Source organism: Salvia splendens, chromosome 6 (genome assembly GCF_004379255.2).
Source record: "Salvia splendens isolate huo1 chromosome 6, SspV2, whole genome shotgun sequence".
NCBI lineage: Eukaryota > Viridiplantae > Streptophyta > Magnoliopsida > Lamiales > Lamiaceae > Salvia > Salvia splendens.
In genome coordinates this window covers 17,700,962-17,728,826 of record NC_056037.1, presented here as the reverse complement: position 1 = coordinate 17,728,826, position 27,865 = coordinate 17,700,962, and the positions used below count along the sequence as shown (strand labels likewise).

The 27,865-nt window shown below is 39.7% G+C and overlaps 1 protein-coding gene and 2 pseudogenes across 1 annotated transcript; 1 reads left to right on the top strand and 2 right to left on the bottom strand.

Annotated features, from left to right (window-relative positions):
- The first annotated feature begins 847 nt into the window (after positions 1–847).
- On the top strand, positions 848–6,172 carry LOC121807776 (annotated as a pseudogene).
- Positions 6,173–13,150: 6,978 nt separating this feature from the next.
- On the bottom strand, positions 13,151–14,396 carry LOC121808905 (annotated as a pseudogene).
- Positions 14,397–24,703: 10,307 nt separating this feature from the next.
- Positions 24,704–25,717, bottom strand: LOC121808904 (proline-, glutamic acid- and leucine-rich protein 1-like). Its single transcript, XM_042209465.1, has one exon. It carries the CDS (start codon positions 25,715–25,717, stop codon positions 24,704–24,706), a length of 1,014 nt encoding a protein of 337 aa, XP_042065399.1.
- Positions 25,718–27,865: the final 2,148 nt, after the last annotated feature.

Below are 27,865 nucleotides of genomic sequence, written 5' to 3'. Positions count from 1 at the left end.
AGGGACTCTTAACTAAATCTAACATATTAATTAAATACATTAATTATAACTTAAACTAGAAATAATGTAAGTAGTTTGAGACGGACCGAAAAGCCATAATGCAAGTAACATGGGACGGAGGGAGTATATTGTAACATATGTTAGGCAACATGGAAAACAAACTAGCCCTAAGTACATAATAACAATGATGTACGTGAACCATGCCGAAGCAAAATACAATCAAGAATATAGCAAGAATAATACTACCTCCGTCCACCATTTAAAGAACCTTTTTGCCATTTTAATTTGTCCACGATTTATAGAACCATTTGCTTTATTCCACTTTAGTATGGGAACCACACAACCCACCAACTTTTTACACTCACAATCCAATATAAAACTAATACTTTAAATAGGTCATACATTTCACTCACTTTCTCCATTTAGTTTTCTTCACAAAGTCAAACAATTTCTTAAAATCCATGCCGAGTCAAAATGACTCTTTAAATGGTGGACGGAGGGATTATATTTCTATATTCATGTTTTATCTCAAGGGTATGAATTTAACATAAAACCAAACAAATACTCCCCCGTCCGCGGCTTTTTCATTTTAGTCCTAGTTCATTTTTACCATAAATGGTAATAAGGTCCCACATTCCACTAACTCAATCCACTCACATCTCATTTAAAACTAATATATACAAGTGCCCATATTCGATTAATTTCTTCCATCCAATTTTCTTAATATTTCTTAAAATCCGTGCCGCCAAGAAATGAGACTCCTAATGGTGAATAAATTGATTAGTAAAACCCAAATCCATTCAATCTCAACCGAGTCTCCGGTTAACCCAAATCCGGTGGGGCCCAGCCCAACTAGATGAAGTCGTCGGCTAAAAGATCAAATCTTCACCAAAATTAGGGTTTTTGCACTCTGCAATCAAATCCTCGCTACAATGGAAACAGTCAAGAAGCGCAAAATCGACGAAACCGGTGCCGACGGTGACCTTCTCATGCTAACCGCCGACGACGCCCGCCGCATTCTCGACTCGCTCACCCCCGACCAGCTCCTCGAAATCGTCCAAAACGCCCTACTCCGCCACCCCGATGTCCTCGACGCCGTCCGATCGCTTGCCGACCGCGACACAGCGCAGAGGAAGCTCTTCATCCGCGGATTGGGCTGGGAGACCACCACGGAGAAGCTCCGCGCCCTGACGAGGCGGTTGTCATCCTCGATAAGGTCACCGGGAACTCCAAGTGCTACGGATTCATCACTTTCAAGCACATTGATGGCGCGATATTGGCATTGAAGGATCCGAGTAAGAAAATCGACGCAGGATGACTGTCACGCAGCTTGCCTCCGCTGGGATTTCGGGAGGCGGGGGCCCTACCGAGGCTAGGGTGAATAATCCGGTGGACGTGTCGATGAGGAAGATTTATGTGGCCAATGTGCCGTACGATATGGCGGCGGAGAGGCTTCTGCAGCATTTCTCCATGTATGGGGAGATTGAGGAGTGGCCGTTGGGTTTTGATAAGGCGACTGGGAAGTCGAAGGGGTTTGCGTTGTTTGTTTATAAAACCGCGGAGGCTGCTGGGGCCCCGTTAGTGGATCCGGTGAAGAATATTGATGGCCACCAATTGAACTGTAAACTGGCAATTGATGGGAAAAGAGGGAAGCCTCCTGGTGTACAAGGGGGTAATGTGGGGAATGGGGATGGGGTTGGGCATTACGGTGGGCCCGGTTGAGTAGGCGGGCAGTATGGTGGGTTTTCTGGTGGTTTAGGCACTGGTGTAGGAAGTCAAGCCGCAGGGTCCAATCCTGGGGATAATTGTGGGTATGGTTCTGCAATGGGAGGCCATATGGTGGTGGTTCTCATATCAGTGGGAATGTTGGAACTGGATATGGTGGGTTGGGTGGAGCTGGGAGTGGAGTGGGCTCTGCAGCAGGATTAGGTGGTGTTCCTGGTGGTGGATTTCCTGGTCATGGAGCTGGGATGGGTGGTGGTGGTGGTGGGACTGGTGGTGGAATCGGTGCTGCAGGTAGAGGGTCATCTTTTTACGGTTTGCCTCCTAGCTCAGTTGGAATGGCGTCTGAAGATTACCGGCAGAGCTCACATTACCACTTTTCATCTGGAAGCTATCAAGGGCAGCATAATCAAATCCCAGGAGCATTGTCAACACCTAGAATCCCACCTGGAGGAGCCTACCAGTGGATGCTCCCTTATTACTGAGGTACTCTGACTTATTCTCTTATGCATCGGTTCATTATTCTTGTGATTGGGTGCCAGTGATTTTTGTTTATATGTGCCACTATAATTTGTTCTTGTGTAAGGGCAATATGTGCTTGGTGTTTTGGTGCATCATGGTTAAGATTTTCTTGATATTCCTTTTGAGCATCTGTTTGATTGACTAAGCTATATTTGACTGGTTATTGGTTCAGTTCTCATCATTTACATGCAATTGTTTGTCTTTTCTTTTCAATAACTTGGGGTTGGTACTTGATAGTCGACTTTTCTATGTGAGACGAACACCTATTATTCATTTGTGTGCATCATATGTTTTATTGGATTGTTACTTGCTAAATGCCGTGTTTTATGAAGATGTGTTAGCTTTTAGCTATTGATGGACTTTCTGAACATCTAGATTTGTGGAGAAGAGTTGAAATTCTATGTTATTGTTTGGGAGATTTGAATATTTGATGGCCAGCTGCAACGCATACTTGCACATAACTTACTATTTTTGCTTTTGCTAGCGACCACATACAGTTAGTATCATGAGTTATTACTTTATAGTTGATTTTATTTTGGTACAAATTCTGATGTGATGCATTAAATTAGGGACTGCGGTAAGAAAAGGCAGTTCTTATGTGTGGATTGCTATCAATCTATGTGTGAAGAGAAATTCATTATTAATGGACCAATAGTCTAAAATTATAATAAAGTTATATTTAAGCTGAACTTACTTTCGGGTGTTTTTGTTTGCATTGCTGAATATCCTACCTTTAAGATTCTTGATTTCATTTGGCTGATTGAACCATGAGAAGCATTCTTTGATGCATAATGTTTTGCTGGTGAACTTCTTTTTTCTTGGAGCTACTGGATTTGCTCTTGCTTTCTGTATTGATTGCTTGTTGGTGTAGATTTTGTATTTTTCTTGATATTTTTGGGCACACTTTTTTCCCCCATAGTGTTTATAGTTCCTAGTACTGTTGTGTAGTGAATGTTTGTTGGCTAGTGATTTAAAATGTGGCTGCTAATTACTATTTATGTGCCGTAATTGTAAAGATGCAATAATGGACTTCTCTGTTTTCCCTCTTCTAATATTTGTGACTTGATTTATTCATCGTGACTTGTGAGTGGTTGGCAGTTGTGCATGCTTGGAAGATTCTTTTTCTTGTTATCCTCCTGAATTCTTGCCAGTTGGTGATGGTCATGCATATGTGATAATGTGATATGCAAGATGTGAATGTTTTGTATCCTTTCATGAAATATGAAAAACCAGTTACGTGTTTCATGCTAATGTACCATCATTTGTTGTCTCAGCTCTTCTGATAATTTGCTTTAAGTAATTTTCTTGTTTGAGAGTTCATTTACGAACATCTTTCATTGTATGAAAATTTTCCTTTGTCGTTTGACACTGATTTGTATTGCTTTATTTCTAGCAATTGACCGTGCCGGAGACATTTCTTAATGTAATTTACATGACTCTTCTTATTTGGTTGGATTTATTCTCTTGGTGTTTCTTGTGCACTTTTTGCGTCACACTTATAATGAACTGGCTGCTCTTCCAATAAAATAAGCAAGTTTGCCACTTTGCTTAGTGCTTACATTTTTTTTTCTTTCCTCTATTATTTGTTTAGCTGTTTGTTTTGGTTGTATATTATCTTATTCTGAATCATTTTTGTTGGCTGTGTGTGGATTGATGTATTGAGTTGTGAATGAATATTGATTCAGGTTTACGACCAGCTTGTTGGTGCTAGCTTTAGTGGTTCTGGTGATTTTGCAGGCAATGGCTTCATGATATTGATTTGCTGTGTTATATGGCTTCTTCTTCACTCCACCTATGACTTATGATGTGGTCTTCTGTGATTGCTCATAGTTTTAAGAGAGTTTAGGCCTCTGTTCTGGAAATTCAGGGGAGTGTGGATATAGATGACCAAAAGAGGAGCACCAGACTAGGCTATATTTTCATGAGGAGCTTGCATGCCCCTCAGTTGTCTCATGTATGAAAGAATTTTTTTTGTTTGGTTCTAACTTTCTATAATGGGTTGTTTTGACAACTTGTATTTCTTTTTTGGTAGTAGATGCTAGTTAGCTTTCTTGGCTTTGACTAACCCCCCACACCCAAAAAAAAAAATGAAAATGCTTTGGCAAATGCATGTTTAATAAGTTTCCAAAATATGATACCGATTTGACGTCTGGAGTTCTATGTTCTGACAGTTTCTGGTCATGTTTGATGGGGAGCTTCAGCTTGTGTTCACTTGAATAGGCTAATTTACTAGATGTCTGACATCATGGTTGCAACACTGGCCTGCATGGTGGATGCTTTAGGACAGATCTAAATTTTAATTTGTGTATTTATTTTTTATTTAATCTGATGTGCCTGCTTCAATATTTTGAAATGGATGACGTTGCTGATTTTCTATGATTATTGAGTGCGATGTGCTCTAAGAATAATATAGTATTTACCAATTAAACTTGCCATTCTGACTTGTATGCTGTTCAACTAGTTAACTGGTCCAGGAAAGATCCTTTCCTATCTGTCTTTTAGAAATATGAGTGCTAGAGCTTTTTTGCCTATTTATTTTCCTAATTCAAATTAGTTTTGGGTTCGACCAAATTAGTATATTAGTGACCAACCTTCCTTGCAATAACCAGAAGCCTTGGTTATTTCTGATCAAATGCGAGCTGTTGATAATGCTACCTCTGTTTTTCTGTATGCCATTTGACAATGCTCACGAGGATTGAAAAAGTAGATTGAAAATTAGTTGGATGCATGTGTATTGAGAGATATTATGATGTTATCTGTGTCTTAGAATGCTTGTCCAGTGAAGAAATCTGTTTTGGGGGTTTTCTTGCCTCTCAGGGATGGTCAATGATCATTGTATGTTGGAAAGGAATGCTCTTGCATTTTAAAGCTTGTTTTTGCATTATTGATGAGCAGCCAACAAACTAATATGCAACCAAACGTTGGACTTTTGGTTTGGTATGTGAGTAGTAAATTGATTTTGTCTGTGCTATCTATCAATTTAAGAAATTACCTAGCCCTAGAATCTAGAATTCATCAAATCTGGCTTCTCTGCATGAAATATATATACTACATTTTCTCACTGATTTTCTTTCTTTGCTGTACTTGAGTTAAATTTATGTATCTTTTATATTCTTTGTTAAATTTGTGAGGCCAATCCTGAGAACTTAAATCGATAACGATGGCTATTTTGTGAGAGCTTTGGGTGAAAGAATATTCTTTAATATGAGTAGATTGGTGTTTAGCTGACGATTTGTGATGTTTGTAATTTACATGAATTTTTATTGTAATACCGAATTATGTTTGTTTCTGAATAATGGTATATCACTGCAAATCTTTGGTTGAGAGGGATTGTGGAATGCATTTTTTGTCCCAATTATCTTCTTCCTGTTGCCTTGATCTTTTCACTAAAGCTTTTTCCAACAGCATGTTGCTGTTCAAAGCTGTTGGATGTTCTATATGCATTCTTGAGCCTTAATGCATTTTCAGTGTCTCTTAAGTAGTGTTTTAAGTTTATTGATTTGTAGGACCTGTCAAGAGGTGGATGCATCATTAGGTGATATAATGACTAATTATCATATGATACTCTATCTAGGATTGAGTTGTGAGATTATTTTAATTGTACGAGATGACTTTGACTAATTTTCACATGATTATCCATCTAGAATTAACTTTTGAGATTCAATCTTATGAATCAAACACACTATATATTTAATCTCGATATCTAATCTTGCAAATCGAACAACTTGTATTGGTGAAATATTTCAATGTGCTTGGATGGCTCAGACGGTGTGAAAGAGCTTGGAGTTTTTGTAGATAGCTACTAATTTTATATTTCCACTTATCTTTTCCATTTGTAATAGAACATCTCATTTGGTTTGTAAACTTTCATAAACTGCAATGTAAGCACCAAGAAGCACAGAATTTAGGAAATAATTTCATATAATTACTCGATCTTTGTACTCTTTTATTGAAATGGATGTTTCATTAAATAGAAAAGGGAAAATAGTCACTAATATTACTGACTATATTTTAGTCTTAGGACTATTTTTTAGTGTTTCCCGTGAACTAAAAAAATAGTCAATGAAATAACAAACTTTTGAGTTTTGTGCAATTTTCCATGAATTTCTGACTTGTTTGTTGGAAAATTAGCTGAGGGGGAGAATCTATAGGAAGAACAGAGAAGGAAATGCGGAGTAAGTGTAGCTAGACCGAGTTAGTTTTTTTGAGGAAGAAAGACTTTTCTATTTTTATTTCGGACATGATATTAGAGAAATTGAAGTGTAAAGGTTAAGTGAAAGAGAATGTAGTATTTATGAATGAAAAAAAATTAGAGGCAGAAAGAGAAAGAGAAAGAAAAAGAAAAAGAAAAGGAGTGGAGAAATCAAAGTTTTAGGAAACAAAGAAATCGAACAAATAGTTTTAGACAACTCAAAATGAAACATGGAGCAAGTAACTTGGGACAAAGAGTACTCCCTCCGTTTCATTGTAGTGAAGGTATTTCTTTTGGTACGTGATTTAAGAAAAATTGTGTTAAGTGAATTAAGTAAATAAAGAATAAAGTAGGAAATGAAAAAGGTAGAAAGATGAAGAAAAAATAAAGTAAGAGAGAATAAAGTAAGTGAGAAGAAATGTGTTGATTTTTACTAAAAACAGAAATGACTTCACTGCTATGGAACGTACCAAAATGACAAAATGACTTTACTACTATAGAACGGAGGGAGTATAAAAGGGTGATTTATATCTTATTATTTTGTGATATTAGTGCATAATATCATGTAACTTTTCAAAATTTGTTTTTTACTCATAAAACTTTTAACTTGGTATACAAAATCACGAACCGCCTAACTTTACTCTCTCATTTAGTCATATCATTTCTCTTTCTTGCGATTAGGGTTTTGACCCTCTTGTTTCTCTCTAGACCTTCTCTCTCTACTTCTCTGATCATCTTTTCCGGTCATTCTCTTGTGTTTTTCTATGAGTTTTGACCAGTGCTCTAGCATAAGCAACTCCTTCGGTTGCTTTGCGAAAGTCCGACGCTAAATCGAACCCTACGACTTGATTTGTTAAGTCGGAGAAGATTCCTTCGGTGTTCCGTTGAGATCTGAGAGTTTTCTGTGTTTTGGTAGTCTTGTGAGAGTTTCATGTTTGTTTAAGGTGTTCCTTATGTTGAGAAGGTTGTGGGCGGAGGTAGGCGATGAAACTTAGGGTCTATGGCTCTGAATGTTCGTTGGTGCTCTTCTTATGACTTTTGGTTGAGATTAGGGATGTCCTTGGCCCAGTGCAGTCGCTATTGTGGCCCGAACCACATTCCAATCTTCCTACTTTCTTTAGTCCTTTCTATTTCTTAGATCCTACAAACTTTTGCTGTTGCTGCTGTTGTTGTTGTTGTACTAATCCAAGTAATTGAATGTGCATGTGATACAATAGGTGAACAACTGAGTTTCAGGATCAGTCAAGCGTCCTGAATAGTGCTAGGATTCTTATATAGCATTTGTACTCTTTGTGGATTATGTACTCGGTTTGTTGCTTGAGAAATTGCCCATCTCTCAATCCTAAATAAAAGAGGCATCGGTAAATAATGAATTCACTGGTGATTTGATCCCTACACCCGATTCTTTATCACTATATGGCTTTTTGATTGCAACAAACTTCTTTGTACAACTCCTCCAACTTTTTTGGACATGTATGTTATTTATTTTTAAAACAAACCGATTCATTTCCTGATCTGATACTATATTAAAAATATAATATAGAAAATAAAATATTAATGCTGAAAATAAAAAATGGAAGAACTGCAAAAGACTATTTATTTTGCTTGCGGTGCATACAATGTATCATGTGCCCTTTATATGGGGAGATCCTGATCCTAATCCTAATCCTAATCCTATTCGATATCTATAAAGGATATGATATAGATGTCTGCATGGTGTAGTCATTAATCTAAATAAACATTCTTATGGTTTGTGAATATCTTACGACAAATTGAGGGTCTTAGATTATCACTTAAAAACAACAACATTAATTTTCGTTTTCTAATTTACATCAACCAAACAAAATTCTAACTGTGTATCATACTTAACTAATGCAATATTAAATCTCAATAAACTCTTATTATACCTACCAATCTTCAGCCTCTAATAAATCAACAATTTTCAAAAATAGCAAACTTAAATCAAATTATTGCGCTGAATCACGATTGAAAATCCTAAATTTTGATGAATGATCAACCAAATAAACAAAAAAGGAAAAGAAAATGATAGTTAAAGTAGAAAAATAATAAATTATTCAAGTAAAGAAATAATTAAGTGAAGAGGAAATAATGACTGAAAAAAAGAAGTGTGTCAAGTAACGTGGGACAAATGAAATACGAATGGAGACAATCAAAAGAATTCAGATAATATTTGAAATGAATTGCAAATTGAAACAAGAGCGAAGTGAGAGAAAAATGAAAGACTAGTCCTAGAATAAATAGAATAGGAGTAGAAAAGACACAGAAACTATTTCGTATCTTTCTCTCCATAATGTTTAAAATTACAAAACCAATTGGACTGTGGATTCAGAATATAGAATTTTTAGGAATATGATAATTTTCATTGTATTTTTATTATTGCACGTGACAATAAAAATTTAATGAATGTGAATCAAATTACTTTTCTAAGCCAGAATCCTTGTTAAACAAACATGGCCTAAGTGAAAACTACGCAACGACTCATTTGGTCCCAGTTCTATTATTTTCTTTTCATTGTTGAATCTTGATAGAATTTCATGAGTTCCCTCCTAAAATTAATTGGTGATAGGAGTAATCTATGAGACTTATATTGTATTTTCAGATATCTCTTGACACCAAGGTGTGATAGTTATATGTTAATGTATTTTTTAGTTTCAATTCCGGTCAAACCTTTATTGAACAAGCCTATATGGACCTTGTCAGAGTGAGAGAGTTACTGCAGATCGTTGATTAGCTTTACTGTTACTTGTGATGTGTCATCTTGTAAGTTTTAGAATGCTATGCATCCTTAATAACGAAACTAGTAACAAATCGAATAGGTGATTAGAGTGTCCACTATAATACCAGTGCGGCTATAGCCCCGGCGGGGGCGGACTATAGTGCATGGGACGTCCGCCCCGCGGCGGACGAAAAAAACGGGCCGGATGGTCATTTGGCGAGAAATGTGCGAGGACGCCCCGGTCGGCCATCGCCGCGCCGGCGATAGGCGCGCCGGGCACCCCCTTCCGATTCTTTATTTATTTTTTATTTTTTTCCAAAAATTAACCCTATAAATACCACTCCTCCGCTACCCATTTTACACCCTTTTCACACACTCTCCATTCATTCACTATATACACTTTCACTCTCTAAAAATGCACTGTGGAGACGACGAATCACCAGGCTCGCACGAATAGGGATATGGCGGCAATCCTTTACAGCCGTTGGGATATGGTGGCTATCCTTCACAGCCGTCGGGATATGGCGGCTATCCTTCTCAGCCGTCGGGATATGGTGGCTCTCCGTCCCATCCGTGGAGTTGGAGTCAATCTCCCCCGCCGTGGGCATCGAGTCCAACTCCTCCTCCATCTCAGCCGTGGAGGTCTTCTCCCACGCCCCAACATTTTCAGTGGAATCTGAGTCGCTCGGCGTTTGGAGATTACAGACCCAACCTCGACGCGCTTAACCAGCCGCATCCGGAGACCCCTTTCCAATCCAGCTAATCTCCTTTCACCGAAGTAGATCAAGACGCACTGGATACCATGATGGGTCTGCTCAGTTTCGGCGTACCGGATACTGCGGGTGGAAGCAGTGGCGGTGGCGGCGGCGGAAGAGGCAGTCGCGGTGGCAGCGGAGGCGGCTCGGGCAGCGGTGGCGACGGCTCGGGTAGCCGCGTCGGCAGTGGCAGCGGCGAGGGCAGCGAGGCAGCGGCGTCGGATGCCGGCTACAAACGGGGTGTCCACTACACTAAAGCGGAGTCCATTGCTGTGGCGAGGGCGTGGGATGCCGTCACATCGGACCCCATAGTGGGCACCGATCAGACCGAGGGGAGCTTTTGGAAGCGCGTCCTGTTGGCATACAATGAGTTCAAACCTCCAGGAGCCAGACCGCGTGACGGAGAACAGCTTCGCAAAAAGTGGTCTAGGATTCTGCCGGCCACCAAGCGGTTTGCGGGCATATACCAGAACAACCTGCTCAATATTGAGAGTGGCCGAAGGGAAGCCGACGTGAAGGCACTGTCCATGGGCCAATACAACAAGGAGGGCTGGCCCAAGTTCACAATGTGGGAGGAGTATCAAGTTCTCGAGCACTATCCGAAATTCAAGGCCATCTGTGCGCAAGAGCAGGCTGGAGCTCCTGGGCCGAAGTGTACTAGACACAACATTGCCGGGGACTGCAGCAGCGGCATCGGCTCGCAATCATTCGACCTGAACGACGAGCAAGCGAAAGAGCCCTCCGCTACACACTCTAGGCGCGCACGCCCTCCGGGACAACATTCCTCTATCCGACGCGCTAGAGAAGCTGGAATTTCCTCCCGCCGATCGTCGGCCGCGTCTGGATCGCGTACCCCGCAGCCCGCCCCTATACCGCCGCCCAGGGTCGCTGTTGCCAGCGAGGTCTTGAGGGAGAACCTAGATGTGCAGTTGATGCAACAACTGCATGAAGTCTGCAGCAAATACGAGGCCGCAACGGACCCGTTCATCAAGGATATATACTTGAAACTCATACGTCGGATGCAGCGCCGTCAACGCTTGGATGATGAGGCTCCTGAGGCAGGGGCGGCCTGAAGGGGTTGGCAGCGGAAGCGTGCATGTTCTAACGGATCACATAATTTGATCTATTTAGCAGATTATCTAGACAAAATCTATTCTCGTAGTTATCACATGTATCATGCTCATAACTTGAATTAAAATATGCTTTAGCATATAAAATCCCTAAAACATGCTTACTACGGAATTAACCAATTTACCTCGTTGATTCAATCAAGAATTGATGATGGCTTGCTCCGTCTCCTCGTGAAGATCTTCTGTACTCGACCTCGGATCTTCTGACTGGTGTCCCGGACTGTATACTGATATTTGTGTGGGCAAATCTCACCAGAATACTAGGACTCGAATAATAAAGACAGAACTCAGCCCACGGAAGAAGTAATTTTCGAACTCTCTCTCTTTAGAGGGGGGACGGAAATTGGGAGCAATAATAATTGTTGTTTCTGTTTACTTTATTCTCCTATTTATATTAAGTCACATATTGGGCCCAGTCAGGGATCTAAGGAAGAATTTGGACATGGCCTCACCCAATTAGCTTTTTACTAATTAAATTGAACCCACAATTTAATATAAGCTTATATTGGAATATTACAAGCAGCCACTACAGAAGTAATATTGCACTGCCTTTCCAAATCTGAAATTACAAGTATTCCGGGTTTCCTTTTATTTATTTAATTCATTTCTCGCGCTGAAGATAGAAACATCCATTAATTAATTAATGTCTGCTATGCACTTAATTAATTAACATATTTTATTCTCCAAGAGTGGACTTAGCAAGAAACTCTTATTTATTATTCATAGAGTAATTAAACTCCAACTAGCTAGGTTCCGAATAATAAAACCTTGTTTCGAGCTCCTCTTGTGGATGTTATCAAACGAGACTCTCCTCGCGCACGATTCAACATAATAGCAATCCTAGCACCGCTAGATAATGATCACCACTACCCAATATACCTGGATCGTTGGGTGACGAAAAATCCGCACCTTTGGTAAGTCAAAGTAGTAGATACTCAATATCGTATGCTCAATGCTAACGTACATTGATTAAGAAATTAATTATCAAGACCTCGTCTTTCAGTAGATAGCATAAAGACTCGTCTTGCTGTTAGATCCATTCAGTGCTATACCACACCAACGTCATCATATTTCAATAAGGCTTAGAAATAATCGGACTGACATTGCAACCTTTCACGATAGGTAGTCTAGGTCTATCTGGTTGTGAAATTCTTATTTTTCTTTGTTCAGAACTGACCGCATACCTTAAATTGAGCGCAGCCCACAACCGGTCTACTAGAACAAAGACTTAGATTTATGTTATGTTCGCTTATACATTTAAATATGCAATAAACATCCATTAAATGTAATACATAACAACATTATGACAAAAATAATCTGTTGCATTCATTGGAAAATAATTATTAGAGTTTTACAGTATTCAATCACTCGAAAGGTGATTTCTAGTATACAAACCCTAACACGGCCGGCGGCAGCGAGGGAGACGGAGAAGAAGAGGAGGAATCCGACTCCTCCACCGATTAGACGGTGGCGGCGTTTTTATTTGTATTTTGTTTTAAATGTTCGTTGTATAATTTTACCGTTTCCAATACAACGAATATCCGGTCCCAATTACCTCGTTTTATAATTATTTAAATTCCGATGATTTTAAAACTAAAGGAAAAAATTAAAATAAAAATTGGTTATAAAATTTCGGGGCTATTGGAAGTGTCCGCCTATAGTGGCGGAAACCTTTTTTTTGGGCGCGGACAAAAAAATTGGGGCTGTAGACAAAAAGGGGGCGGGGCTATTGGGGACGTCCGCCTTATAGTGGACACTCTTACAAACATGTTCCGCTCAAATATACTGACACCAGCCATGCTTTATTTCACAAGTACTTTTTTTATGAGACAAAAATGCTCAAACCATTGAAGAATGATGAACTGAACAACAACAACGAACCACAAGGAGCACACAAAAACCTGCCCTAAACGAGGTGCTCGAGACAACACAGCATACTCAAATAGAATGAAACAAAAATAAAAAAGACAACCAAGGCATACATGGGTACAACACAACACAATACCCAAAAAAACAAGAAGAAAGGGGGCAGCCATTGTAATGATAACTAGACAGATTCCATAGTACAAGACCAACATGTAGTTATGTATTTCTAACTGGTACTAAGACGAGCTAACCAACAAAACGGGTAGTAAGAAAGGTAGCGTAATATCCTACTCCTTCAAGTGTGCGTACCGCAGAGTGGAAGGAGGAGTAGAACCATAATCGCGATGAAAGAGATTGTAGTGCTGAGCCACTTAAGTTTGCTAACAATCACGAATATCCCCGCTGTGAAAGCCATAGACATCATGGTAAGAGCGATCCCGAGCAAAGGAACAGCCAGCGTGAGAGCAGTAAGGGTGAATTTGAGATCATCTAACTGAGCCCAAATGAGAACCGAGGCAACAACAATTGAACTATACATGGCTAAAGTATCGCAGAAAACAAACACGTGGAATGCTTTATCTCTCAACATCGTTGCCATGCCTGAATTAGTGCCAACTTCAGGCATGGTGAAACCTGCTGCAAAAGTTATTGTGGCTACCAGAGTTGCCATAATTAATAGAGTGTTCACTCTATCCTTATAGCTACCTGATATCTTACTTCTACTTGAAGCCTTTTTTTTAGAGCAATTTCGTGGAACGCCAGCAGCCTTCAATGCAGCCCAAGTCAAGCTCTACAAACGCACACAAAGATATCAGTGCATTAGAGTCAACTGGTTCTAATAGTTATAAAGTAGTAGCATGCACACATACATATACATACATACCTGTCTAAATTCATATAATACTCAGCAACATCAAGAGCTGTCTGTTGGTTGTTATTAACGACGTCTATTTTAACTTTCGAGTTCCATGTCAAGGTATTGACTATCTTAGGGTGAAAATACATGTGTTTCCAGATTTGTCTTGCATGTTTATGAGGTAGTTGAGATGATGATTACTGAGAACAAAACTGAACACATTATATCTTCGGCTCTTTGCGGCAACATGTAAGATATTACAACCATCCCCATCGAGCAACTCATCTGGAGCAAAAGGCGAATGATTTCAACAACATGGAATGCTAGCTAGATGAATAGGTAGTATACCATTTTTGTCTCGTGTACATACATGCATATCGTAACGCGCTTCTTCAAGGTGGCCCAAAGATGCAGCAAAGTGAAGGGGATTTCTACCTTTGCCGTCTCTCACTTTGATTAGTCTGGGATCATCATCTTCAGTGGTTCTGCGAGGAGAGGAGATTGGCTCTTTTTCTTCTCTTTTTCCTTGGGTTCAAAGGAACCGCCAATTCCACTGTGGCGTCTTTCATAGGCGTTAGCGTTATCATGTTCAATCATTATATCCAAGTCTACCCATATCTTTCAAATTGCAAACACTTGTATATTTCATAACTGCATCTGCAAAATTTTAAACTACTAGTGGGCGTATGATAGACCATTGATATATCGGATTAGAGCACCAACGATTTATAGTGAGACGAAAAAGAAGATAAACCCTAGTTGGAGTTCTAGGGGTGATTTCTGTCGGAACCAAGAATGAAAATAATTTGTTTATTACTTCTCAATAAATAAAAGATTACATAGACCTCCAGTATATAGAATACTAACTAGACTCAATAAAAATAAAGATTGCATAAAAATAGCTAACTAAAATAAAAGCTATGTTAAATAAAATAATAATAAAGGATATGGAGAAACTTGGGGGACAAAGCATAGCGAATCTTGTTGGACAAGGAATGAGCCCCTATCAACTCCCCCGCGATAAAAATTCACCTTGTCCTTGATGCACTATTTTTTAGTACTACAATTAATTCCAAGTATGACAAGGAAAGAATAGTATAGCTAAAGGTAAGCACATGATTGTCAAACTCAGTGAGTGCTATCACAGATTGCCTAATACTTGACTTCTTTCACTATTTGGAAACACAGTTGGTGTTTGATTAAACTAAGAAAACTACAAATAAAACAATTAAAGAAAACAATTAAAACAGTTGCAGATTGAATACTTGAGGAAAACAAATGAGAATGTGGGAATTCCAGGGATATGTGCTTTCACAGTCATGGTGTATGCAAGACACAATTAGAATATCCTAGCACAATTCATACTAGACTAGAACGAGTCACATAAGTATTGCTCATACGGTACAAAGTAGATTACACACCCAGGTCGTCAATCTCAAATTAGTAACTTCAAACAGTTCAATTAGACTATCAAGATGTCCTCACTTTTAATTAACAATACAATGAACTAATTGTACTGTTAACTAAGTCCATCTAACATGCAAATCCTCTCTCGATTACTTTGAACAACTTAGAAAAAAACAAGCATGAACAAAATAGTTATCAATAAATAGGAATTGTATAAATCAAAGTCGTTACTAACACATCCCTAGAACTCTACAGATTTAGCTACTCATAGACAAATAAACTAAACCCATAGTTTGTAAGGAAAACATAGAAAACAAAAAACTAATAAGTTAAAACACAAGGGAAGAATCTTGTAGTCTTGATCTTCTCTCGAATCCAAGCTTCAAACTTCAAGTATGGGGAAAGATGATCATTAATGGAAAGGGACTCTAAACCTTGTATCTCAGAATAGAATACAACAAAAGGTTCATTTGATGAAGTTTTAAGGGGTATTTATAGCCTTCAAGTCGTGCTCCTCAATATGGAAAATCACCACCATTTTGTCTTCTCAGTGCAACTTTCAGCGGATCGCTGCGCACGTCCCAGCGGTCGTTGAGCGTATTTTTCTCTGTATGCACAATTTCCGAGGTGGAACGTTTTAACCCTGACAGTCGATGGGCTCTGATGGCCGCTGGCCGGCTTAATGCTCTAGACTTCTGAATTCGACTTTTTGCTATTTTTTTAGGATCTATTTTGCACATTTCTCACAAAACAAGTCAAAATATCAAAATTAAAAAAAATGTATAAATAATGGACAGGTAGTGCAACTTGACATTCAAAACGATCCAAATAATGACCTTAAAACAATACAGAATCCAAGCGTACCAGCCCTCAAGGTGGGTAATCTATACATATATAAAAGTTGAGTTTTGGGAGGTTTTGAATAACTATTTTATGCATAGGGTGTAAATGCAATAAACAAAAATGATAGGAATTTATTTGGACGGTTATGCTGATAGGAATTAAATTGGTTAATTGATTACAATCATAATCATATACTCCTATATATTTGGACGGTTATTGTGATGGGAATTTATTTCTCTAAGAATGCATAATTTCCTTCATCTTCCTTGGAATTTTTAGTGTTTCGGCAGTTATGGTCATTAGAAGTAACGTATCAATTAAAAGTAACGTAACAATAATTATGACATGCCCAAATTGCAATATATACACCAATGCTATACAAAAACGTGCGGCATTTATTACTTTATATTTTTTACCTATAAATATGTCTCATTTGCTATGTTTCTTTTTCACAACTTCATTAGCTTCTCCGGTTACATTATTGAATTTTTCTCCAACAAGATAAAATGTTTTATGGAATTCACATTCCTTAATTCCTTAATGAGTTGCCGCCTAACAATATTGCATATGTCATCAAAGTAAGGTTTGTATGTGTTTTTCAGATGAATGTGAAATTACGCTATCACATTTAAATCTGATTTTGAGGATCATTCTCTGTTTGAGTTATGTTAGTTCACATTTAAACTTTTTCTTAATGTTAATTTATTTTATTTTATTGTTAACTTTGTTTTAATTTCTTCTGCTTGAGCTAAAATAGTTCTTTTTTTACAAAAAAAAAGTCATAGAATCTGATTGTCTATAATATTTTGAAGCTAATGTTTTGCACATTCGTTGTCAACTTCATCACTTTCATGTTTTTGGTGCAAAAAAACACAGCCAAAGTCAATGATTGGCAAAAGGAAGCAAAGAAGACGAATCACATTGTTCTTGCACACATGCATAAATCTTCAATTTGGAGATTAAATAGACTGGAGGAGAAAATGGGGTAGAAAACAGTAGGAGAGAGAAGTTGTGGCGCTATGATGGTGTATATTTGGTTGAGTTCGTGCTTTACTATTTCTTTTTCTTTATTTTACTATTCCTATTATTGTATAGTTAATGTTGTTTACTTAATGTTGTTAATGAAGTATTTTTTTATTGTTCTAATGTTAAGTTTTATTCGTATTTCTATGTGTGTCTTTTATTTGTTTTGTGATTTATCATTTATCTTTTTATTGCAATATCATTGCCCACTTAACATTTTTAGGGTTTAGAGCCCATCTCAAATCAGTAGTATTGCACCCAAAAAGTCCCAAACTGAGAAAAATGGCAACTAAAAGCCTTCCATATGAACTGATGTTAATATGCAAAAATGATCATCTCAAATCAGTAGTATAGCACCCAACGTCCCAATGTTATTATGCAAGAATAAAAACCTTATTAAATAGGATGTTTTAAATACTAATATTTCATCAACGCAGTACCCTAGCATTAATTCATTTCCAGTAAACCATAATTGTTCTTACACGCCGGAGACAAAAAGGTCGCGATAGTGAGAATGAGAGTTTGAGGGAGGAGCCTCCCTTCTCAATAATCTAACAATGTTAGTAGTAGTTGGGTCAAGTTGCAATTACTTCTGTGGGTGTTATTAACAAAAATTTGGATGTATTGTCATAATACTAACAAAATTAAATATAGATTATTTATTTTGCTAAATTCACTAATCAACAATTTTGTGTGCATATTTTTTTTAATAGAAGTGAGAAAGTTTATGAAAATTAATACTAATACATATCTCCATGTAATTGAGATGAAGGTAACGGTTACATCCAGGGTTCAATGTTTAGCATTTAGGATTTATGATTGATGGTTTAGAGTTCAAGTGTATCGAGCCATTCTAATTGATCTCAAATCTAGAAGCTAATAGGGTTTTTTTAAGCTAATAGGGTTTAGGGTTTAGTATTTATGTTTAAGAGTTCATAGTTTAGTGTTTATGGTTTATGATTTAAATGTATCGATCGAGCCACTCTTATTGATCCAAAACTCTCTTTTATATATGTATAGATTTGCACAATTTTAAAAAAAAAACAGAATGTCATCATGTTTTTTTAAATTAAAATTGCAATTTCTTGATATGAGCATATAATCAGATTTACAACCAAGATTCAGGTAAAAAAACCTGCTATCAGTAAGGATTATCAAGTAGGCCGACCCAGTGTAAGATATCGAATATAGATCTAAAACCCTCAAAATAGAATAAGTGATCAACAAAGTAAAATTGAACTGGGACGGATGGAGAATTTTATTGATATTTGGCTCATTTGTTGGTCATGATGAGTATATTTTAAAGTTAAGGGTTTAGGATTTAGGTTTCAAGGTTTGGGTTTTTAGTGTATAGGGGCACTATATTGCAATGAAATGAAGCTCGACTAGGAAGTGTCTCACCAGTGCAATCTTAAATTATTGCAACGTAAACTTGCTCCTGCAGTTATAACTCAACTGTTAATTCATATTTTCACAGAATTAAAATGCTTTTTAATTTTAAGTCTGATATTTAAATGTCAAGACAATTTATTAAAATGTCAACACAAATATGTACTGAAATTTTAATGTGATTGTATTGACATTTTAAAGAAAAGTTAGCATTTACACACACTCTTGTGGCCATGTGGGGTTAATGTGATTGAAAAAGTATAATCCAAAGTAAGAGGATGTCGAATATTCTTTTGTTTATCATTTCACTAATTTTATTTCGCATAATGAAATAAATACGAAGAAATTAAAATGACTCGTGCATCGCACGGGTGTGATACTAGTTAAATAAAAGCATGACTGGCTCGTCCTCAAGGTGAAAGTACTCTTAAAAATGTCCTTGATAAAAAATACACACTCCTTTCTTCTCACCAAACCGAAGAATTTCACACCTCTCTCGTGTTGAAGCGGAGGGAGTACGATAATTAAAATCAGGTGACATATTTTAATTTATTCTACTACAAAAACAATCATTTCTAATAGATCCAAAAGAATCTAAATCTGCAAGATAAAACAAACATATTTGAATAATTATTTTTCTTTTAAAATTATTGTACCTAAAAAATCGTGCAGGCAATTAAGATTTGGTGACAGATTTATTGTACTGCATAGATAATTATTTCTAATATATCCAAAGAATCTAAATCTGCATAACAGAACAAACATGTTTGAATAATTATGTTTCTATTAAAAATCTTTTTTCTAAAAATCGTGCAGCCAGTCAAAATTTGGTGAAATATTTTTATTTATTTTACTACATATATAATTATTTCTAATGTATCTAAAGAATCTAAATCTGCAGATCAAAATTCAAAACAAACATATTTGAATGGCTTCAATTTGTCTAAAAAATACTACGCATACACAAATCGGTTTGCATCTCCCATTACTTGAAATTTTCTTTTCTTTTATTTGCTGTTCCAATTTAATATAACTCTTAGTTTTACTTTTTTTTAATAATTCGATCTTTAGAACAGTTTAGTAGGAATGATATTTAAACAAAACATAATAAGAAACGCACATTTTAAGTCATTTAGTCAATATAAATGAGTTATGAATCATACAAACAACTCCTTGGATTTAAGCTTAACTTTTACTACCTGAAAGAGTTTGTACAGGTGTCGCGTCAAGCAAATGATATGTCCTACTGATCAGGATGGACGTCCCAGCTAAGCCTGAACCTGGTATTAATAATTCCTCAACACACTTCTACTGACTAGTATAGTGGATGTAAGGGTCGAATCCCACAGAGATGAATGCGCTTTGGTAATTGTGGTGATATTCTGGAAATGTTGGTTAGCTACCACTCTTTGGGTTGAGATTCTAACTAGACTGAAAATTAAGGTGGTACTCTACTGACTAGGAGGTGTGAAAGAAGATTGATAAGCACCTGTGTACGTGAGAGTGGGGGAACATTATGTTTCAGAAAATATGTGGAAGGTACGGGGTTACTATAAAAGGCTAAACGGAATATCAGAGAATAAGTGGTAGTTAGGTGACTAGACTGACAGGTCTGTAGGTACCAGCAGAAAAGGTAGATAAAAGTAAGGACAAAAGCAAAAAGTAACTAAAAAGCAAAAGTGGTCTCAAACTTAGATGTGGATGTTTTTTTTTTATAAATTAACTTCATATATTTATATCATATATATGAAGGAGAAATTACAAATCAACTCCTATAACAAGGAGGAAAGACAAATTACGCCACCCAGGGTTCGAACTCGAGACCTCCAAGATGGACGCGGTATCCAGCACCCTTTTACCGCTAGGCCAAGGGGCTTGGATAACTTAGATGTGGATGTTATCTTCTCCAACATGAATAAACTCAGATCAACAAATCGAGAATTCATCAACGAGAGTTTCAGATTAACAACTCACGAAAACAGATCTAACAATTAAAACTCCAAATCAAAAGATTAAACTAGCGAAACTGAAATTACGCGCACTGGGTAGCATGCAAGGTGGCAGAATCTGAACCTGGAATTCACACTTAACCATTTCGGATCTAAATCTAGCATCAAACTCAATTCACAAACTCAGAACGATCAACTTAAAAATGAAAACATGCATTCAACACTTGGAAATTACAGTAGCAATTAGATCTACACTATCTAGGCAGAAAGAAACTGAATCAAACAGAAAACGATGCACAAAGACAACTTCATAGCATTAAAACGTCTGGATCTCAACCAAAGTACTTCAAAATCAGCAAGTATTGAAAATGCAACAGATCCAACGTAGGAAAAACAACAAAGATTAACTACGAAAGCAATTAAAGATTGTTTTGCCACTCCGGGCGATGAAACGACTATCACTACGCGACGAACTGGCTGGAAGGAGATAATGCGGAACTCCGGTGAACTAGTGAACTTCAGGTGACCATGGCTGTGGCGAGGAATGAGAAGATGTAGGACAATGCTGAAAGGAATGATCTACCGAGAGAGAATTCTAACTAAGTGTAGAGCTCCTAAAGTTGATGATCATTACTCTTCAAGTGGCGTCTATTTATATGTAGGCCTGCCCTTGATTTTTAGGGTAGACTTTCTTCATGTAATGACTCTTTTTCCCTTGTTGTGGTTGATCTTCCCAGCAATCCTTCTTCTCCATCTCGAGCCTTTTTGGCATGCATACTGGTCAGTATAGCAACATTCTGATGCCCTTTTCACCTAAGTTGTCCGACTCTTACCATACTGACTAGAACTCTTTCCCTGCACACTTTAGCAACTGTTTTGCAGATATAATCCAATTATGCACGTTATACTGACCAGTAACCAAGGCCTAGAATATGACTTATCAAACTGCTCATACTTACCACATGCTTGTCCTGAAGCGTGAAGAACAAACAAAAAGAAATAGGTCTAATTCTAGCTTGGTTACACCCCTGACCGACTCTGTCCTAAACTATACTCTAAACTAGACGCAAATAAAAAAACACATAAACACACAAAACACTTAAACACATTAATCGGGCTATATTTTCAACCATCCCTCCCCTTGTGATCAGGTGCAATCCGGCCTTAGACAGCCTTGAATTTCTGCCGCCCCCTTTTCCTTCCCAGTCAGTACATCTGCTCGTCAAGATCACCCATCCTCGCGGCCAAACATTAGATTCGCTCAGTCACTCATTCCTCACCAGGGATGTTAGGACTGTATTCTTTCATAATGCTGAACCACAGATGCTTCGAACTCAGATCTCATGTGCAGCTCCTGAAGGTCTTTAAGGCTTGTAACGGGGCTATTGGTTTGTAGCGTTTGGGGTGGATGTTCCTAAGGCTCTAAGGCTCAAAACTACTACTTATTTTGATGTGGGAGAACTATGCGCATTTGAGCTTTCGGCTGCTACTTCTCTCTATTGGACATTTTCTGATACTGGTCTCCAACTGGTCAGTAGCGTCTTGTGGCTCGCCACCCTTATTCCTTCTTTTCTCTTTCTTTTTTTTTGTGTGGTCAAGTATTTTCGACCATTTTCTTCAGCATTCTTTATGTGGCTTCTCCAACCTTATTCCTTCTTATCTTTTTTGGGCATGGAATTTTTTCCTGGTCAGTTTTCTCCTTGCTTCTCGATTTCTTTCTCCAGTTGATTTCTTTCTTGTATGTCCTTCTGGCCAGTTGCCTTCTTGCCTTATGCCTCGCACACACACAGTCCCAGTGGCTAGGGGGTTATATATGGGTGTAGATATGGCTTAGAAAAAAGGTTCTAAAGGTGGTTTTTTTTGGGAGGGGGGTTCCTACTGCCTTCAGGTCTTGCTACACACGGCCACCTTACCCTAGGCATCATGTGGCCGCCACTATTTTCTTTTCTAGTTTGGTGGAAAGTGGGTCCACTTAAGGCTTTTAACTCACATTTTAAGAGGGCTTGTGTTTGGCTCTAAGGATGGGTTTTTCTCTCATTCATGCATCATCTGTACTGACTAGGAGATACTATGGGGGGTGGTTTAGATTGTCCAGCATGTCCTATCTCCCTCAATTCCCCTCACCGTCAGCTCGAGACAGTTGAGTTTTAAGCTCAATCAACACGTATAAGAAAAAAAAAACTAGACCTAGAAAAACACTACCCAAACACTAAACACAGACTACACGTATACACATATGTCATACTGGCCATTGCATCCCCCCTCCCACTTCACAAGTGTCTGCCCTCAGATAAGGCTGTGAAGTGGAAAAGGTAATGGCTAGTATGGCTGACACACAGACATACCAAAACAGAACGACACATGCTGATACTAAAAACTTGTCACACTTAGACTATGCAATAGGCTAAGTGGGAGAGTTTTAAACCTAAACAGAGCTCAACAAAAACAAACACATATATACATAAACTCCTCACACTTAGGCTACGCAGTAGGCTAAGTGTGAGTTAACATGCACACGAAAAGAAAACAACATAAACACAAACAGATGCGTCAAAGTAGTAAACCTCGTACTTCTCACACTTAGACTATTGAATAGTCTAAGTGTTATGAATAGGGTTTACACTCACATGCTACACAAATTTACTCTACCTAAAAACAACAAAAATAACAAATAAAAACTTCAAATTAAAAAGAAAAGAAAACATACTAGTCAGTGGGGTGGTCATATATTTCTCCTGCTCCTCCGTGGGGCAGGGGTTGGTGCAGGTGGTTCTTCGAACTCCTCTCTCTCGGATTCGGATTCACTTCTCTCAGATTCTGCCGGTTCCTCGGTACTTTTTTCCTCTCTCGCTTCCACTTCTGTCTCGGTTACTTCTTTCTCGGTTACTCTTGGTTCATCAGTCTGGCCTCCGTGGCCACTCGGTCCAACTCCTCGGATTGTCTTCCCTTGCGCTAACTCCCTTAGAATTTTTTCCATTACATTGGTCAAGCGGGTCAACTCCGCTTTGGCCTGCCTATTCTCCTCTGCTAGCTCTGCCACTGCTCTCGCCAATCTCTCTTGCCTCTGCACTTGAGCTTTTGTTCCCTGGCCTGCTGCAGCTCTTCCAACCAGGATAGCTTCTTCTCCCATAGCGTAGAAACGCGATACTCCCCGCCTCATGTAAACAGTATTCGTTCGGACGAAGAAAGGTGTATCAAACAGACCAGAAGGGTCGACCATGATTAGGGGGGATAAGCCTTCATCCTGCGAGGTAATGATATTGTTCTTTACGAATGCTCCCAAGATATGACAGAGGGAGAGATTTCTCGCGGGATGGGTGGCAATGAGATGACACTGATAAGCTGTCCAGAAACCCAGATGTAATTTCCTCCCGCGCTTGGCGCACCAAATGAGGTATAGTTCTGTCATCGATGTTCGGACAGCTGAATTCGACTGCCCCAGCAAGTTGAAATCCAAGTAGAGTTGTACCAGGCGTAAGATCGGGTTGTTGAAGTGGATCGAGCGAGAGATAGTGGAAGCAAACTGCCCAGCGTCCGGGTGAGTTAATTCCCCCCATGCCTCCTGGGGCTCAAAGTCTAAGTGCCTACGGGGAATCCCCCGTTCCCTGCTTGTCCACTCCGGCCCTATGGCCTCCTCTAAACTACACATCCCTAAACGGACTGTCCACTCAATCAAACTCATGCTTATCTCTCCTCCAAACAACCTAAAGCTTATTGACTCCTCGTCCAAGTCTGAGGTGACCATAAATCTGAATGTAGTGAAAAACTCCTTCGCTAGCCTAATAGGGATATTCAGATCCCTATTCTCCAATAACCAATCAAATTCTAACGCACGCACATAAGATAGAAAAGGTTCACGGGCATCCAACTCATCGAGGGAAGGGAAATGGAGTACCTTTGTACCAGTTCCCGATGGTTCAGTGGAAGCTGTTGTTCACCATACTCTTCATCCTCCAGGGAGATGTCGCTGTCGGATCCCGACTCTTCACTAGCAGCATAGTCGCTGTCGTTTGTCTCCTGACGGTGCGGTGGGGTTCTCTGAGCTGGGTCTGTGATGACGATGCCTATGTTCACTGTGCGTTGCTTCTTGATGCTTGGCTTTCTCTTAACAGGGGCCTATGTTCCCTTTTCTCTTTCTCTCCTCGCGGTACCTGCTTTTATCTCTGTCTTCATCCTCTTCCGGTTTCTTCTCTTCTTGTGTTGAAGGCTTGTCCTGGGCAGTAAGGCAGGTCTCCACGCGGGTATGTGTACTATCATCTCTTGGCTCGACGTGACCTACTGACTCAGATGCGAGGTCCAGACCCTCAGCCATCTACTCAGCCTCATCCCTCTGGTCACTCGGCGTTGTGGAGACCACTTCAGTTGCCGTCGATGCATCTTCCAAGTTAGTAGCTGGAAAGGATTCCTCCCCAGGTTTTGTGGGAGTCACCCTTTCTTCGTCACTTAAAACTTCAACTGGATCTGCTGCTGTGTTCGCCTTCATCTTGCTGGATGCCCATTTTCCTAGGCATCTCTGCGATACTCTCTTCGGTTTTGGTCGTACTGCCTTGGGATCGTCCCTCAACACCAATTTCCTTTTGACCACTTTCGGTTTCAACACTGGAGGTGCCACTGATCCTGGTACCTCTGTTCTTGCTACTGTCTCCTCCTGATCAATATGCGCATCACTCTCCCCTGCGTCTGGCTGGGGAGTCACTGACTGTGGTACTCGTCCTCCGGTTTGCCTCTCTTCCACCTCTTCTTCTGGCTGATGAGCTGGGCCTTCTGGGTCGTTCCTTGTACTAGCTTCTTCACCCTCTCTTACTGCCTCCGATGCATCTTCTTCTTCCTCACAGGTTACCTCCTTCAACAGCGCCTCAAACTCCTCATCTGTCATAAGGCCTTGCTTTCTGGCCGTTTCATTCAGATCTATCTCTTCCCTCGCCATCTCTTGAGGGGTGGACTCCGCTGTCGGCGTTCTATCTGGTTCATCTCCCCCTTCCAGGCTCGTCGGATCCTCGCTCTTTTTTCTCCCACCTTCTCCTGGGTCAGAGTCGTAATAGGCGGAGATGGGGTCAATATCCATTGATTCGATTTCTTGGCAAGTCGGGGAGGGTTTCGAAGGTTCCGATGGTGCGGTTGTCGAGGGAGATTCCCATTCTGGTAGAGTTGTTGAGGAAGTCGGAACAGAAGTGGGTGGTTGTGTTGTGGGTTGCACAATCGGTTCTGATGCAGGTACTGTCGGGGTTTCTCCGGTCATGCTCCATTTGCCCCCGATTCGGCTAAAACTGGCCAACTCGGCCGCCCAATCTCGATTCGGGTCCTGCTGTCTGAGGAACTCCGTCATTACGTCCAAAGAAACCATTGCCGAACTTGAGGAATCGGCTCCTGTGGTTGTGGGTTCGGAGGCCGTTCTTCCGTTGGTGGTTGCAATTCTGGGTTTTCTTCCTGACGGATTGAAGGGGGTTTCTCACCGGTTTGTTTCTTTACCCATTTCATCTTCCCCATGGCTTGAGTTGGTGGTTTCTGGTGGTAATGTGGTGTTGGTTTCTGGTGAATGTTGGGAATTTTCGGAAGAGAGAAATTGCAGGCGAGGGTTTGTGAGATGAAGGGGGAAATGGTTTGGATATGAGAGTAGAATGGGTAGTTGAGAGTCTGTAACCGGCTATGAGCGGTTTCCAGGTTTGCGTCGATTCGTGTGGGAGACGGTTGAGAGCGCTGCCTCCTGATTGGACGTCGTCTGTCATTCTCTGCACACGCGCCCTCCCAGTCGCTGTCCGCCTGCAAAGCTGCAACAATCCCAATTCAAATTTCGTCCCTCAATGATTTCCCCCTATATTTTCCCAGATTAGTAATAAAGTAAAAAGGACACTTAAATAAAATTGAGAGTTTCACCAAAATGGCATTCTGGTGGTCAGTACGTACTCCAAATTAAATTTAAGGACCGAAAAATATTTTTGGATTTTAATTTTAATTGCATGCAGAGATTTAATTAACTACCACATATTTACAATATTTACATTTCCCTTAGGAAATTTGGAATTCTACTTGGCCAGTATGTGCAAACTTCGCTCAAAAGAGACTAGCCCAGTGGAACTCCAAATCCCTATACTTCCGGTCAGTATGCAACCTTAGTATGTGGTTGCAGTGGGATCTCATCCACTACACCCACATCACTATTCTCCCTAAACACTTTCAGCCTATGTCCATTTACGATAAAAGGTTCCGAGTTAGGAATACTCCCTGAAATCTCCACTGCTCCATTAGAATGGAGTGCGGTTATGACATAGGGTCCTGTCCACTTTGACTTGAGCTTCCCAGGCATTATCTTCAATCTCGACTGGAAGAGTAGTACTTTCTGGCCAACATGGAGGTCTTTGGTCCGTAGATTTCTATCGTGCCATAATTTAGTTCTCTCCTTACACCACATGGCGGAATCAAACGATTCCAATATAAGTTCTTCTAACTCCTGTAGTTGCAGCTTCCTTTCCTCTTCACAGGCCCTAGCATCCATATTAACTTTCTGTACTGCCCAGTATGCTCGGTGCTCGATCCCCGCTGGTAAGTGGCACATCTTTCCAAAAACGATTCAGTACGGGGACATTCCTATGGGAGTTTTGTAGGCTGTCCGCTACGCCCACAGAGCATCCTCTAACCTCACACTCCAGTCCTTCCTAGAAGGATTGACGGTTTTTTCTAGAATCTTCTTTATCTCTCGGTTAGAGATCTCTGCTTGACAGTTCGCTTGCGGGTGGTAGGGGCTAGATAATTTGTGGTACACGCCGTACTTCTTCATCAAGGCTTCGATTGTGCGGTTACAGAAGTGAGTTCCCTGATCGGATATGATGGCTCTTGGTACTCCGAATCGACTGAAAATATTGCTCTTGAGAAACTTGGCCACCTCCTTCGCCTCACACGTGCTTGTGGCCTTGGCTTCTACCCACTTAGATACGTAGTCAACTGCGACTAAGACATACAAGTTCCCATAAGACGAGGGAAAAGGACCCATGAAGTCCATCCCCCATATGTCAAACAACTCACAAACAATGACCGGGACTTGTTGCATTTCATCTCGTGCAGAGATCCCACCGGTCAGTTGACAACGCTCACAACCTCTACAGAATTCATAGGCATCTTTGTTGAGAGTTGGCCAATAAAATCCTCTATCCAAGATCTTCCTTGCCGTTTTCTTGGGACCGAAGTGTCCTCCACAGGCCAAGGAGTGGCAATGTATTAGTACGTCCATTTGCTCCCAATCAGGAACGCATCTTCTTATCACTTGATCTGCTCCTACTTTCCAAAGATATGGGTCGTCCCAAAAGTAGTATTTTGCTTCACTCTTGATCTTCATTCTTTGAGCTTTGGTGATGTTTGGCACTTCTGGAAGCTCTCCCGAAACTAGGTAGTTGGCTAGGTTCGCATACCATGGCTCCTGCCATACTTTTTCTTTCCCTTTTTCTGTCACATTCTGGCCAGTAAGCTTCATCACTTCCTC

Excerpts from the sequence above, each read along its gene's own strand:
- LOC121808904 (XM_042209465.1), bottom strand. The coding sequence starts at position 25,717 with ATGACGGAGTTCCTCAGACAGCAGGACCCGAATCGAGATTGGGCGGCC.